The sequence below is a fragment of the Drosophila nasuta genome, chromosome 3, assembly GCF_023558535.2.
Source record: "Drosophila nasuta strain 15112-1781.00 chromosome 3, ASM2355853v1, whole genome shotgun sequence".
Taxonomy (NCBI): Eukaryota; Metazoa; Arthropoda; class Insecta; order Diptera; family Drosophilidae; genus Drosophila; species Drosophila nasuta.
In genome coordinates this window covers 5,885,854-5,902,719 of record NC_083457.1, presented here as the reverse complement: position 1 = coordinate 5,902,719, position 16,866 = coordinate 5,885,854, and the positions used below count along the sequence as shown (strand labels likewise).

Here is a 16,866-nt window from a genome sequence, read left to right as displayed (position 1 = left end):
TCTTACGGTTTTGTGACTTACTATACTTTTTTTTTGACAGAGATTCAATCATCCAACTGGGCTTTAAATTGGGTAAACTAACTTCTCATATTGGCTCTTATTTTGTGAATATTATGGAACTCTTTCAGTGAGACATATTTTACAATATATTAGTTATTTAAGCTATATATTGTGTCATCAAAAAAAATTAAACAAAAAGCAAACGCTAGTGTTGAGTGTGTGACTTACTTATTGACTTATTATCAGGGAAACGATAAAACAAACATTTTTTTAAATAAGTATTTGCCCAAAAACAAGTTAAAAACATGAATAGAATTGAAAGGCCACATTGAAAAAGGTCAAACTAACACCAAAAATCCAATTAAAATTCCTCCTGATTTTATATAATATTAACATATGGATAAGTCAAATGCTACATATGCATTTTACATGTATACAATTACAGTACTTTTATTGTGATAAATTAAACTAATTTGCACAATTTTTTAAGACGTCAAGATCCACAAATTTAATAAAGACTTAGGTATTCTAGTAGAAAATAAATTTAAACTTAATTAAGACATAATTTACACATTGTTAGTCGTTAATTCCAGAGAGTCATAAATTTGTTCTTCTAATTAATATTTAATTAGTCAATTCATGTTCAATATCTGCAGAATATTTTCTGTAAATTGCATTGCGATGTTTGCAACAATATTTCGTTATCTGCTGTTCTCATTTAATATTTTTAGAGGCTCTTCATATATGAAGAAGCCGCAGCGACAAGTGCAGCAACGGGACACAATGTACAGTCTCCGCAAATTCATTGCTCGTTAACACACACAAGCAGCAAATGCGGATGGGACTCAGACACACATAGATGTACATTCAACTGTCTGGAGACTGGCGCAATCAGAAATGCGAAGAACGTATGCAATGCCACATTGCGTGGCAGGTAGGGAGTAGAGATGAGAAGTGCAAGTCCCAGTTGAAGGTGTCAATTGTTGCCTTATCATGCGACCCCTGGCCAGAAGTGTCTGCAATAGTCCCACGTCTCACGTCCCCTTCTCCTTCTCCTTGTCCTTGTCTGACCCTGACCCTCTGCGTCCTTTCTTTCCTTAATTTTGTGTTTTTTTTTATTTTTATCTCTGACGGCGATTAATGCGAATAAATTTTATAGTCGAAAATGAAAATGTGCACTCGCATGTGCTCTAAGGTCTCCGTCTTTTGTTGTGCGTGTGTGTATTGTGTGCGTGTGTGTGAGAGTGTTTTCTTTTCGTCCCTTTTTGGCCAGTGTTTTTCTTTTGACTTTGACTTTGTGCCTTGGGCCTTTGTTGCAAGCTGCAAGTATGTGACTCGGCACCTGCAACGATGCCTGGTCCATTTTCATTCCCGTTTTCCCGTTTTCCATTGCGCGATCTTGCAACGCAGTTTACGAAAGGGAATTGCTACTCTGACGCTGACTCAGCAGCATCCATCCGCTAGATAGCGCAGATCGGGGTCTGTTTACCCCTACCTCCAAATTAAGCAGGGCTCGCCGCGTGCAACAGTGCAACAGGCTGACTCTTTAATAGCCTGACAGGTACAGGCTGGCCTCGCATTAGACGAAACTGGTTTGCAGCTACCCTCATACACTTGCCTCTCCCCCCCCTGCCCCTCTCATCGACTGTTCGCTCGATCATTGTTTGGCGATGTGTTAACCTTAAGCGATTTCTGGCTGGGATTCTTTTGTATTGAGCATGTGACTTTTTGGGTTTTTTTGTTTTTTTTTTATCCTCGCCATCGATTCAGCGATCTATGATTGTGATTTTGATATAAATTTATGTACTATTGCCCATAGGCATTTGGCCATTGTGCGGCACTGTGGGAACGCCGCGAATCCTGCGCCCTAACAATGCATTCGTGCATCGCGATCAGCGATCGCAGCGTGCAACATAATGATGCAGGTTTCACTGTCTGCCCTTGGGAATCGCATTCTAATGCCATAGACAGATGCACTCTTGGTTGCACCAATAGTCCAGCACTCCCACATCACTCACACACACACGCACACACACACTAGCATAGAGCACACACTAAGTTTTATGGCTTTGCTTCCGGAATGGCGGAAAAAGCTGCGCGCCTCGTTTTTATTCGCGGCGCCGAGCGAAGAACGCTGCGCAACTCACGACCCCATTGCATTTGCTGTGTTTTATCTACATACAGTAGACACTCGATAGCTAAAATCCCCGTAAACATTTAGAAGAAATAAAGGAACGTGTAGATTATTTAATGCATCATTATAAAAATTGTTCTATTTAATATTATCTTTATAAATTTTAGATGGCTTTAGTGTTTACTTTAAAACCTGTCTGTGAAACTTAAGTTCAATAAATATGCAATTCAATAAAATAAAACTATATAATTCATCTTTAATTACATATATTTTCACCTTAAGTTAATTATCCACTTTTTTTTTACATTTACAAATTATATAAGAATGTACTTATTATTTAGAAGTGTAGTGAGTCTGAATTTCTAATACTGTAATTAGTATTGTGGTCTATTAGATTTTAAGCTATCTCGAAGGATATCTCAACCAATCCTCTATTAAAAAGCGTTTTGTTGTAAAAAAGTTTTTAGTTCTGAGTTCGCAATACCGAAGATAGCCTGTGCAGTAACATATATTGAATAAAACACTGATCGCAAAATTAGTCGAAGAAGTATGCCAATTAATTGGTGGTTCGATATCATTCTTCAAATTAGTAGGATAACAAAATCTTGTATAGGTTCCAGTTATTTACTCTGCTACACTTAATTTAAATTAAATTACGAATTCAATTAAAATAGTTTCTTTCACAGCCAAATTTCGTATAATACAAATAGAGAGTTCTACGTTGCGAGGGAACACTGTAGAAGTGTGCGTAAACAAGCGCTTCGCGAGTCGCGAGTCCCATATGCAAGTCAATGACCCTGGTGCGTGGCCGGGGTCGGGATCGGGGTCGGCAGTCGGGGTGGCGGGATAGCGGGGAGACGGGGAGTGATAAACATACTGCCGAAACATGGGCCAGCCGAAATGTTGCAATTGCAATTCAGATGGAACTTTTGGGATGTGGCGCCCGCATCTTTGTCAATAAAAGAAAATTGATTGAGAAATTGTGAAAATATATTTCGTAAAGCGGACTGTGGAACGGGAGGGGAAGCAGGGAATGATGACGGACACGGAGGGACATGAAGCACGGCCCATTGTGGAAAATGCCACAATTAAATAGCAAACAAATTTCTGCCAATTATTTGACATTAATTATGAACCATCATCGGCAATAAGGGTAAACAATTATGAACTGAGCTGGACCTTAATACGCAGATAATGTTGAGAACACACCCGCTGATAGTCAGCATCTCCTAGATTGCATGGGAATACGAAGAAAGAGAGAAAGGGTTTGACTCATTGTTTACCTTCTTAGTCGTCCTGTCAGCAAAAGAAAATATGCTGGTGCTATCGGATCGCTTAAAAGATTCAATCGAACTTCGATTATGGCGGTTTTGCATTTATTATATTTTACCTTTAGGTTTTTTTTCTCTATGTAAGGTTTTCCTCTCAATATTCTTCCCAACCTAATTAAGAATGCCTCGGGCCGAACTCATATGCATTTATGTATAAATCTGTCAAGCGTGCGTCGGCTGGGGCGCTAAAAAAACCCACGAAAATGCCTCACAAGTCATTGACTTTCGGGCCGAGAAAATGTATCTGCATCTGCGGTGCAATGGCCGGTGACGCCGCCATCGACATCAACAGCAAAAGCAACATCGCCATCGCCATCGCCATCGCCAACAACTGAAAACTGCCGGCCCAAAACGCCAATCGACCAAGACGCTGTTGCATTGCCCCTCCCCTAAAGAAATACAGCACAACTCGCCACTTTGCCCCTAGCCCCTCTTTCCCGCTGGTCAAGAGCAAGTTTTGCGTCGCGGCCAAGTCAGGCAATTAAGCCATGAGACTGAGGCCGAATCTCTAAACTGACGCAGAAGTCGAGGCCAAAATGCTGATGCCGCTGCCGCTGTCGTTGCCGTTGCCGTTGCTGAGGCGCGGCTTTGACTTTGGCTTCGCAGTGCAATCAAAGAAGGTTCGAGGAAAGCAAAAACCTCAAAATGAAACATTTTTCAAAAAAAAAAAAAAGAAAAAAAGAAAAACGCATTTAAACGAACCTAAAAATCGAGTTTAATGCGCAAAGCGCTTCAAAATGTGCGGCTACCTGTCCCAGTCTCTAAACCCGGTCCGTCCCAGCATCAAGATCGTTACAGGGCCCCAAGCCAAGAGCATCAACAGCCAAACGCAAAAAAAAGAAGAAATTATAAAAATAAAAAGAGTCGGACAAGTCGTGAAAATGTTTTTCTAGAGTCTCGAAGTCAAACGGCTGACGTCTCGCACAGATTTCGTATCTAGGATTACACATTTAATGCATTTGCTTTGACCTGACCTCAGACTGCCAGAGACCCGAACCCTTCGATTAGAGTTGCGCCAAAAGGGAATTGATACGAATATTATATGCATTCTGATTGTCAACTCTTGTAGGCGGACCAACGAAAGACTCGTTGTTAGCTATAGAGAGTTCTTTGCTCTCATTGCACTGTGATCAGCAGCGCGAGATAAATGTCTGGTCCCAAAATCTCGGCAAGAGGAAACCTGTTTTATGGCCAAAAAAGCCAACGTAGCAAACAATGAAAATGAAATGCATAAACGTAAATCTAACAGCAGGTAGTCCACGGCACGCAACGCAACGCAACGTCACGATGATGTTACCTGAAGATCTGCTTAGATTATTATGATGCCCCGAAAAAATGGCGAGACGTAATATTGGGACTACAAAATAACAAAAAAGACGTGGTCAAAAGGCGTCGACAATGTACGACAATCAGTTTCTCAATTTCTCAATTTAAATTTCTGAATTCTGCGCTCAAATTACGTCGCATTTTGTTTATCCTGGCTGCTGCGTCATTGCTGAAATTGAGGTTAGGTTCATGCAATTGAGGTTAGGATTATGCACATGATAATTGAGAAGGGTTCGCATACCTTTAGAGCCTAACGCTTGACTACCAGCGTGGGCGATCCCTTTCATTACTATTTCCCATAGAATCTGTGAAAAGGGTTGCCAACTGACAGATAGATTGCAGATTGATTGACTGATTGACTGCGAGATGGATGCACTTGTGTGTGCGAATGCAAACATTTACATGATCCAAGGTAGATCAGTGTGGTGTCTGTGATTGCGAGTGTGTGAAAATTGCGGACCAGCAGAACTTTCATCTTTGGCAATTTTCCCAATTGAGTTCCCAATTGGTCGAGCTGCGGGTCAAAGGTTTTCCCCTCTCGATAAAAATTAACAATTGCCAATTGCTGGTGCTAAAACCGCGGGCGAATTTCTTTTCTTTCTCGTTTGTTTTTAGCATTGTTGATAGACTGTGCGATAACCACGAAAATCTATAGGAAATTGAATTAGACGAGTGTGTATGAGTGTGGGTTTGTGTGTGTGTGCATGTGTGCAAGAGACTTTGCTAGGCGAAAGCTGAAAACGTGTTTTCCGCCACATTCCGTACACCAAGACGAATCTCCCCTCCCACCACACACATGCAACGAACTCGTTGCCATTGCCCATTAGCCGTTCCCCATTTGCGCAGCTCGGAAAAAAGTTCATAATTCTCCTGTTGTAGTTGTGATTATTTTTTTTTTGTATCCGCCATTGCTTCAGCAACTGCAACAACAATAACAACAACAACAACAACAACAACAAAAACGCAACACCAGCATGAGCACTTATCGCGAAACAACAACAACAACAACAACAACAATAGCAATAACAACAACAACAGCAATATATCAGAAATGCATAAACAACACCGAAAAAGTTCATTGACTTTTCGCATGCGACTGAGGAAAGCACAATTTTGGTGTGTATGTTGCTGCTGCTGCTGTTGGGCTCGAAAAAAATGTAAAAAAATAAATAAATATGGCTGCTCAGCGCAGCGTGCACAAAAGAGCAAACTCCAAAGAAAGCAACAAAAACTCATATTAAAGTGAAAATGAGCGATAACAACGCAAACACACATACTCCCAAACTCGCACACACACTCACACACATACGCACACATTGCAGCAGCACCATCAAAACACAAAACCAGCAATAATCAACAACGGCCCCCTGTTTCTCCGCTGCTTCCCCCTTACAATAACAAGCAACCAGTTGAGTAAAAACTGCAAGCAAATGCGCTCTCTGCCGCTCTCCTACTCTGTGCTGGTGTTGACTCTGTCGTTGCCATTGTCACGATCAGCCGCGTAAGTGTGAAGAGAGCAGCCCGATGAAGCTCACACATCTAATACTTACGCACGCACACATGCGTTCGCTTGTTTTGTTTGTAGTGCTGTGGGGCAATATATTGCATGGTCCCCGGTCAAAGTCGCTATACATCGGTATAAATGCTTTGCTAATATGTTTTATGCTACAAAATTCATTTTTAATTTAATTGTGTACACTTATTACTTCTTAATTATAATTGTACACTTATTACTTCTTAATCATCAAGCAACCCACAACAAATTCGATTCGATATTTATATGTTTGGTTATCACCAGACATTTGAAACAAATATGTAATTATCGAACGAATTAATAATTTCTAACCGATAAAAAGCTTGCTAACTGAACCGCTTTAATCTAAACATGTTAATTACACAAATTCGCTGAGTGGAATGATTCAAATAAATAATTTATATTTTCTAAAACGGATAGCATGTATCTCATCTGTAGATTTGTTGTTGCACTTTTGACACTAAAAAAAAATTAATCTGTGACAAGCGAAAAAGTGACTTCACTGTCAACAGCATTTCGCAACCCCGCAAGCTGAGACTAGAACCATGAGCATTCGACAGTTTTCGAATTTCGAACGCGTTAGCGATTGGCACCTAATGGAATTCAGTCGTCGATCGACCGTGCAAAGCATACATATTGTTAGTCAAGGGCAATTTGCTTTTGTTGCAATAATTAAGAAAGCATGGATAACGGAAATTCAAATATTTATATAAAAAGTTAATTTAAAAAACGATAATGCTGCTCACAGTAAAATAACTTTTTTAAACTTAAATTGTCACATGCATGCAATTTAGATGAATAGTAAGTTGTCAAGGGAAATTATTTAGGGAATTTTGTAGAACTGTTGCATACTTTTGAGCTAAACAATTTTATTATAAACTTCCCTTTTTGCAGCAAATAGACCAAAATTTCATGTATACTTTTAGGGCGCCCTGTTAATAATAAACAAATTAAACTCACATAGTTAGTCGTATCTAAATTTACAACAGTTTTTGTAACATAGGACATAGTGTCCTGCTGACCCACACACCGACTGACATTGTTGCCATGGAAAAATGGTCAAAACCAAACAAAAGATAATTGCTTTTGGGTAACAGTTAGGTTTAATGTACAATTGCTTTTTGCCTATTTTAGAATTATAATTATGGATTTTGGTTGATTTTTCTATAGAAATTACAGCATACACTTAAAGCTCTGCCTTCTCCTTCTTCTCAGCGTCCCCTTTGGTCAACTTCGAGACGCGGAATGCCTCCAGAATGTTGAGCTTCAGCTGCAGTTCCTCCTTCTTGGCAGTCGTAACCTTGCCGGCCTTGAGACGCAGCAGACGCTTGGTCTCCTCCTCGACAAAGACATAGCCATGTTCATTGATTTTCCTCATGTAAACGATATACACCTTGGCATTCGTCTGCTCCTGTGGTTTTTTCAGCTTCTGCTGCTCTGCAAGCATCTTCTCAATCAGCTCCAGCTGTTCTTTGCTATCCTTGTTGGCATAGTTTTTGAGGGCATCGTTGAACTGCTTTAGGCAGCCATCGCGACCAATGTAGAGGGGCGTATTGCTGCTCACAAAACTCTTCAGATTGTCGAGAGTGACATCCAGATGGGCTGGGAATTGCAGATAGTCATTTAGGTTGCCCTTGAACAGAAATATGCCCGGGAATTGTTTCTCGTCCACCTTGAAGCGTTCGCCCAATCCCTTGTTCTCCAGCTCGCCGTAGTCTTTGATGCCAACGGTGGCCACCAGGAGTTCATCGGTTACCTTGTGAGCTGCCTTGGAGAGCTCACCGAATGCCTCATGCTTATCGCCATAGGGAAATGCAATGTCGAACTTGACCAACGCGTAGGGAAAGCGCACAATTGTCTTGTCAAAGTTGATCTCATCCAAGTCGACGCAGCCGCCGCAGGAGATGGCCCAGCCAAGCCTGGCCTGGAATGCTGCCAACAGCATTGTCAACAACAGCTTCATCATTTTTATGTTTCTTTTTATTATATTTTGGGATTTTTGCACAACTCTTGGAATGCAAGAACTTGACCCTTTCCTGGCGGCTTTAGATGTCACACTGAGAGCAAAAGCCGCGAGAGCTCGACGAGAACTGTTTGGTTGCTATAGCCACGCGGCTGACGTTCGCTCTCAGCTGCCTCACCTGCTCCCTCGATTGCTTCGTCAGCGAGAGAATGAGTGAGAGAGACCGCTTTGAAGAGCGTATGAAGAGAGCGCGTGTGGAGTTCTCGATCGAGTTGAACGACTTTTGAACACGTCAGTAGAAGCCGTTGGCTATTTGTTGAGTCTTTCGTTTTGTGCTTTGTTCGCTCTTCTGGCCTAAACCATGCGTCCTCCACCTCTTCCCCCTGGCGAACCGATCCAGACTTATGTAATGTCAGAATGCCGCAGCAAACAACTGTTGTAGCAGTTACGTTTGTATGTTTCGATGCGACGACTCGATTTGAAAAACACAATTTTATAATGTTTTTTTAATGTTATCTGGATGCTGATAGAATTGTCATTTGACTAAATAATTTCGTTCAGTTCAGGTTGAGCTGCAATCTCGCTTAAAGCGGGTTACCCGATTAGCCATCATGCAGAGTTTTTTTGGCCAATGAGGCGTGCCATAAATTGTGGTGCGTAATTTCGTCGTTGTCATTGCCGAATGTCATTAGAGTACACACATGAGATGTCTGCGTGTGTGTTTGTGTGTGTATGTGGCAAATGACAGGGAGCAGAGCGGAAGTTGTAATTTGCAATTGGCCGAAAAAAAAAGAAAAGCGGCCGAAATGGAAACACCTGCAATGCAAGGAGGTGAAGTAAAACCAACTAACCCCATTGCTAGCAATGGACGAAGGGCGGGAGCACAAAGGAAAACAAGCATTTGCCACAATTTTCATTAGACTCAAATTGAAATTTTCCGACCCGCAACAGAATGACCTCGTTCCTCGCTGCCCGCTGCCCAATGTCTGTTGCCCACTCCACAATCCCAACAGATAATGGACATTTTCGGCAATTGTCAATTAATAATTCATGTGCGCGGCACACACATGCCATGGAACCGCCTTTGCCCCGCACCAGCACCCGCCCTCCGCCCCGTGGTTCCACCTGCTTGGTTTGGTTTGGTTTTTCATTTGCGGTTTCGTTTGTTCATTTGCGACTCGGCCTGGAAAATTGACCATCGGACATGGCACGCAATTCGGAAAAGCATTTTGGGCTTCACACGATCGATACCCAGTTCTCTATGTGCTCTATGTGCGACTATTAAATTATCTTTTGATGGGTGGGCGTAACCTGCAAGTGGGCAGTGGACAGTGGATAGCGGATAACGGGTAACGGGCAATAGTTCGTACTCCTCAATGCGCAATATCACGAATATGCTTAGCATGTGTGTGGCCTCCACCGTACAGTCTCATCCGGCGGGGACTCAAATCTGGAGCTGCCCATGCGTACATTGGTCGTCAACTGTCAGCCAAACAAAAAAGCCGAAAAAAGGGCTTTGGTAATGGGCATTGTTAGGCCCATTAGTATTAGCCATATTGGGCACAACATTATTTGATTTGGCCTGGCGAAAAGTGTCTCCCCGACCCCCCAAACAAGGACTCAGCACTTGGTTGTGTACACAGACTACTTTCCGCTGGACTTTCGTCGGTCGCCTGTCGCCTGGCGCCTGTTTGCGCTTCATACATTATGCAACACTGGCCAGGCAATTTGTTAAGTACACCCCAAGAAAAGGACTTGTCCCCAAACTGCAAACTAAAACGCATAATTTCAGTGTGTGTGCTAACCGGTTGTCTTTTTCATTCTCTGACGCCGTGACGAGCCTTTTATTTTTAACACCCAAACACGATAAGGCCAATACGTCATTGTTATCCTTCAAGCTAATTGCCAAACGTAACTGAAAATCCTTCTGACATTTCCATGAAACCATTTGTTCTTGATACTTTTCCAGCACTGACATTGGCTAACGAGCTGATGTCCTTAAAAATAGCTATGTGCGGCGATTAGTTGTTTATTATTAGATTAGGTTTTTAATAGATCGCATAACTCAAACTCTCAAAAGTTAAAAAAAAGTACCTCACCTGACGTTTGTCCCGAAGGTGGACAACTCTCTGGAATGTTAAGAACTCTCTTAGACCACTAATATGCAGGATACGTATAAAAAAATTGAATTGCACATCTGTGGAACATTTATGTTCATAGCGTAATACTTTTAATCTACATCATTCGCCTAAAATATAAGGAAACAGGAAAAATTCATTCTTATTCTTGAAATTGTATTATTATAAACTAGTAAGAGTAAATGTATAATATTTAATCATTCATGTTTGCATAAGTAAAAAAGGTAAGTGTAATTCAGGCGTGTATATCCACTATTAGTTTTAAGGTTACTTACTATTGAAATATTTAATAAATAAAAAATAAAGTTTATTTTCATAGAACATTACGGATAAGTGAATCTTTATATGTTTATGAGCTGGGTATTTTATTATGGATATTATGGAATTCACAATAACACGTCATCGTCTTGTAAACAAATCTATTTGTAGCGATTTTAAGAGCAAATTAATAAAATTAAAAACAGTACATTGACACTTTTATCTTAGTGGTGGAGATTACCCAAAAACTGTTGATTGTTGTGGCTGAAACTCTCCATATAAAATAGGTAGAATTGTGACTTAAGCTCCCTATGTAAAACAGGTACTATTTCCACCCTTTTTATCCTTTCAGTCGAGGGGTATTGTACTGTAAGTGTACTCGTTGTGTGCGCACATGTGGAGCATTAATAATATAAATTGTGCGGCTATTACGTACGCTCAATGAATGGTATTGGGAATGGATGTGGAAGTGGAAGTGGGACTGAGAAAGGGGAGAACTAATAACACAATGACCTTTATTATGCGAAATGGAAATGACCAACATGTGGCCTATCTATTCTGACCTGGACTGGGCCACTCAATCGACATTAGGGTGATAAGCGCGCAAATTTCAGAAATTCACTGGAATTTCAATGCCTGCAATCTAACGAAGAGATCTCTAATGATTGCCACATTCTATTCTTTAGTTGCCTTTTATTGTTGGCCAATACGCAGTTAATCGTTTCGGCTGCGTCATGTGAACGAGGGGGCTTGCTCCTGCTTGGACATTGACTTTGTTTTCTTGAATACCCTAAGGCTATAGATAAGGCATAGAAAGAATAGTTTGAATGCTTGGAATTGGCTTCAAATGTAACCAACCGAACTTTATATGCTTTCAAAGATAATTATGACAGATATATTAATTTGAATATTCTTTGAATGTAGAAGAACACCTTAAAACATTCACAAATTGTCCTGAACATTTAACAAGAATTGAACAGTAATGAATTATTTTTAGGGCATCCTTCAGTCGTGCAGTGTTTTACTTTTCGTTTTTGGCAGCGGCAAACTAATTATGCGCAGTGGCAGGAGAGCATTGAAGCATTTCTGGCCTGACCATGAATTTTTCATGTTACAGGCATGCGACTGATAATTGTAGATATAACACAAGTAGTAAGTACGCACTCACCTATGGGAACTGCTTGGCTTGTCATTGAAATTTTAGAATAAAGTTTTCGACTTGTGCTGTGTGAGAACATGAGCACCGAGGACCACTTGTAAAATTGGAAGCTCATCAATGTTTTATACAGTGGCATAATTCCATAAATGGGCCATGAAAGCAACCACCTGACCCGACCCTTAACCATATGCTCCTTTGGTTCTGTCCTTTCGCTGGTTCTGTTCAATCGTTTCGGTTTAACAATAATTCGCATGCCCAAATCCAGAATGCTAACGAAACTGACTCAGATCATAATTGGTATTTATTGAAAATGCGTTTTTCGTTAACCCATTGCGACTGTTACATCACCCCTTTCACCCCTCTCTAGGTCCACTTGAAGCCACTTCTTTGTTGGCGCTTGGAAAATTGACTTTTTAACGGGACAAAAACTGAGGGTTGTGCGTGTGTGTGCGGGCTTTGCCTGCGTGTATGTGTTTATCGCTTTTCATTTGCATTTATTGCCATTTTTATATGGCCGAAATATCATCTTTGGCAATTGAAAGTGTTTAGCGCAAATTTGTTTTCAATATTTGGGTGCGCACCCAATAAACCCAAATCGAGTTAGTCCAAAACCGAAACCATTTCGTGTGGTCAGTTTAGGCCTTTTATTGGGTCTCAATTTGATTGCAAAATATTCTCTTTTGCTTTTTTATGCCAATTGCGTGCTGTGAATACAATCGAATCGAATGAGAGTCCTGCCATGTCCTGCAAATGCTAAACGCTTACAAAAGGATGTGATAAATTCTGATATCAACGAAATTAAAATCGTTTCTTTGGCAAATAGCATATGCAAGTATGAATAATCCTCGAATAATTCTGTATAACTACTATATTCAACTTAAATCCATGTAATTTATTATTAGAATTTCTGCTCTCTTATATGTTTCAGAAATGATAAACCTTTGCTTCAATTAACTACAATTTTTAAGTTATTCCTTATTTAAGCGACTTCAAAATTTCTCAAATGAATTTTATTATGTGACTAAGAATTTGCATTCTTTACTTACAAAAATACAAAAATAATAATTGAACAGTAAAGTTCATAAAAAAAACGCTTCCATAAACTTGACATAAATTGATTATTAAGTTTAAGGTAAATAAATAAGAGAAGCACATTCTTAGCAATAGTTTTAGGATGAACAACTAATATCTATTTCAATTTCGAATCGGAAATCAAGATAAACATCTATAATTATCTTAACACGATGAACAATCTAAAGTTCAGAATATTAACTTGTGTTGTAGTTATTTTATATAACATTTTCCAAGAATGATATTTCTGTACTATATATTTTTAGATCATAGTCGAGCTGGCATTTCATTGAAATTAGGGTTGTCTTACGCTTCATAATGAAAATGAGAGCAAAGTTGATATTGTGGCCTGATTAATGATTCGAGTGCATAATTACGAATATGGTCGTTAATTACGCTGCTCAATATTTGTTGAGGAATCGTTGGGGGCACTTCAAATCAAATATTCCCCATATGCGGAGTCCTTCTTAGACTTGAGTCCTTAGGCCACTTTCACTGTCAATCAAATGTTCTGGAGTGGGAATGGACTCTAATGATAATTTCTTAAGCGATTGACCAAATACCTAACGGAAAATTCCATTAGAATATTATAAGAGAGTAGATGGTCTGTATGTCTATGGTAATTAGCCAAAATAGGCCAACACAGTTGCCATGTGTGCTTAAATGGCACGTGGCTGGAGTAAGTTCTGTGCTGACTATAACTACTCCCGATCATCATCTCAAGCAAGGGCTGTCTTCGAGCGAGTTTAGTTTGAACTTGAAACAGGCTGGGGAAATGCGGCGTATAACAGTTTTGGTGGCAACTTGCGAGGCGCATGCGTCAAACTCAGTTGAGAGCGCAAATTTCCAATGCGGCTGGCAAATTGAAGTGTTTCGGGGAGCGTTTGTTTACAAACATTGCTAAGAGAGAGCGTCCCCATCTTTTAGGTGTCCATCGTGCTGCATTATCCTGGCGAGAACGCATGCAAATATTTTTAATAATTGCCTCCTCTCCACTTGTTGCTGCTGATTGCAAAGCGTTTCATGTGGCATGTAGCACATTCGAAAGGCAATTACTTAGTCCCGTGGGCGGACGAAAGGACGAATGGACAGACGGACAAACGGACAAACGGACATGTGGATTGCTCAGATAGACATGCAAATTGCTGTTTCACGATACCCTATCTCCCGCCCACACAACCTTCTGGGTCTAATCCTTCCTCGCCATGGTGTTCCTCATGACATTTTGCATAGCTGCACTTAACATTCTTTTTCGCTTTCCTGTCCCTCCTCACCGTGCCATCATTTGGGCTTTTATTTTATAACGTTTTAGCGCAAAAAGCCATCAAATCTAATTGGCAATGTCGCGACAATGTCCCGCTCGCAAATTGCCGGGCAGAGTTTTGATTTTTTGCACTGATTTCACTGCAATTGTGGACTTTAGGGTATCTTCATTTGAAATGGATTCACATGATAGTCAATACACATTTCATATTGAAGCAAAATGGGAGTAAACAATTACACTCAACTTGGGTACATTCAAATACACAGTATTCATTATCATCTCTCAGCTCACACTCGTTACAAGGTCATATTGTTTTTATTTTTTTTTGGCACTGAGAACAAATTCGCACTTATCTCGTGCAAAGTTAAAATTTAAGAATATGAAACCTTTCTTACTTTCGTAAGCGTTTGTAAGTCAGAGGAAATGAAACGACATAATTGCGAGTATTGATATCTTACAAAATTAGACTCAAAATGGGAAGTTATTCACATTGCTGAAATACATTTTATAAAATAAAATATATTTTACTGATGGGTCCTGTCAAATATATTCAAGTTAAATCTTTTATAAGACTTCTTTGATTATGGTATTTAAAAACATTTAAAAGGTGCTCTATTTCTACTTGTTTAATTTACAGAGATATAATTACTAAGAGTGGAAAGAAGATCTTACTATACATTTGTCACATCTATTCTATAGTAAACAAAGAAAACATTATGGAATTGATCTCTAATGTCTTAAATATAAATCTTAAAAAAAAATGCGGTTTTTATGAAATTAAGTTTGCACAAAAGTGTGTTTAATAAAATTGTTAAAAAGTGTTTTGTAATAATACGAAAATATTTTATTTGTGAAGTCTGTTATTTAGCTTATATCAAACTTTAAAATGTATTTAGCTGAAAATCTCAATGTATTTAGATATACAACATTCTTGCAATGATTAAAATACATCTTCGTACAATACTTTTATTTATAGGAATTGTGAATGAATGACAATCGAGTACTGAATGAATATAGTAGCTATAGCTTACATTGGAAACAGTTTTAGTGGCTTTGAAGTTTTTCATTAAAAAGTAAGTCAAGAATTCTTGTTAATAAATTGAAGTCATTGCCATTGATTGGTTTGTGTGGTATGTGGCAAGGAACATTGTGTAGAGCAGAAGTTGCATGATGCGGGTAGTAGGTTGCCGGTTGCACATTGCACTTTTGCGATTAAGAGGAATGGGAATTTAGTGGTAAGGAGGCGAGTTAATGGCAGAGGCAACAAACTTGATGCAATAGTCGGCCACAAGTTTTGCTGGCCTTTCTGAAATTTTAGACTGACCTCAACAACAACATGCAATATGCAGGACTTTCGAAAAAACAACAGCAACAAGAACAACACGAAGAAGAAAAACAATAACAAAAATATTCGCAAGAGGATATTTCCACGCGCATTTAAAAATGCATGAGCTAAAAGCACTCAATGCGGTCAGTTATCGTGTCCCGTCCATGGTCTCCATCTCCTCCCTTCCTTCTCCACGTCCTGCCTTTCTGCAGTCCTGCTGTCCTTTTGTGTGTGCCCCTAAGGGGGTTTGGCGTTGCACCCCATCGGGAATGCGGTTAGCTTTGTGGCCGTTTGCAATTCTTAACAGGATGGCGAGTTGACTGACTGACTGTCAGACTGGCTAACTGATTGACCGACTGATGCATTGACCGAGCGCTGCTTGCACGTTTGCAGTGTGGCGCGCAGTTTTTATATCTAAACTATGAATCAATGCATTAGTCAGTCACCTTGTACGCTCCACTTTAATTACTACTTTTTATGCTTCCATCTTGCTCTCCTCCACCTCTCTATCTACTAAATGCTCGCTCTTCTCGCTACACGCTTCTAATTTAATCGTTTGCTGACATTTTTTTGCATGTTGCGACCACAATTTAAAAATTGCATAGAACAAATAAAAACGAAATGGGGGAAAGAGGCCGAGCTGGAATTTCTGCCATGGAACGTAATAATATTACCCTTTCTCGAACTGCCTTCGTCATAAATATTGCATTACAATAATTTGCCTGGTTGCAGGTCGCGAGTTGTCGCGCACTTTGCAATTGCGAATTGGATTTCATGTTAATGCAAAGTTCTTATCGCGCCACATGTCCCGTTGACGTTGCAACCTTAGTTTCAATGTATAAGGGAAACTAGGTGGCAAGTAGCTTAGTCCTCAATGAGTTCATTTGTTTTCCATTTGCTGTGCTGCCATTTTTGTTTTCTTCTTTTCTTTTTTTTTTTTTTTTGCTAGTAATTTCATTTAATTACGAAGTGGAAGGATTAGTGATGGCCATCGGCGATGTTGTCGTCACTCATCGAATATTCAAAAGGAACTAAATAAATAGCAATTGAGAGTAGTGTGTACATTTAGGTTTTGTTTTTATTCTGAATGCAATTGTGGTTTACAATTTAATATATAATATATTGAATATTATATAAACTTTCATTTCATTTTCGTTATTTTCATTAAACTTTTGCTTTTGCACATTCAATATATACTTTATGACATAATAATTAAAGGTATCTTTTCTCTTGTAATTAACAGTTTGTAATATATATTAAAAAATAATAAACATACAAAATACAAAATATAAATGGATGCAATTACTCCAAGACGTTATGGATAGCTCTCGTTCTCGTTATAGAAGTTATTGAACTTGTAG

General features: G+C 39.5%; 1 protein-coding gene across 1 annotated transcript; it reads right to left on the bottom strand.

Moving 5' to 3' along the window:
- Window positions 1-7,413: 7,413 nt before the first annotated feature.
- LOC132792546 (protein windbeutel) lies at window positions 7,414-8,793 on the bottom strand. Its single transcript, XM_060801966.1, has one exon. The coding sequence runs from the start codon at window positions 8,289-8,291 to the stop codon at window positions 7,512-7,514; it is 780 nt and encodes a 259-aa protein (XP_060657949.1). The 5' UTR covers window positions 8,292-8,793; the 3' UTR covers window positions 7,414-7,511.
- Between the last annotated feature and the right edge of the window lie 8,073 nt (window positions 8,794-16,866).

Coding starts and splice junctions, on each gene's coding strand:
- LOC132792546 (XM_060801966.1), bottom strand. CDS start 8,291: ATGATGAAGCTGTTGTTGACAATGCTGTTGGCAGCATTCCAGGCCAGG.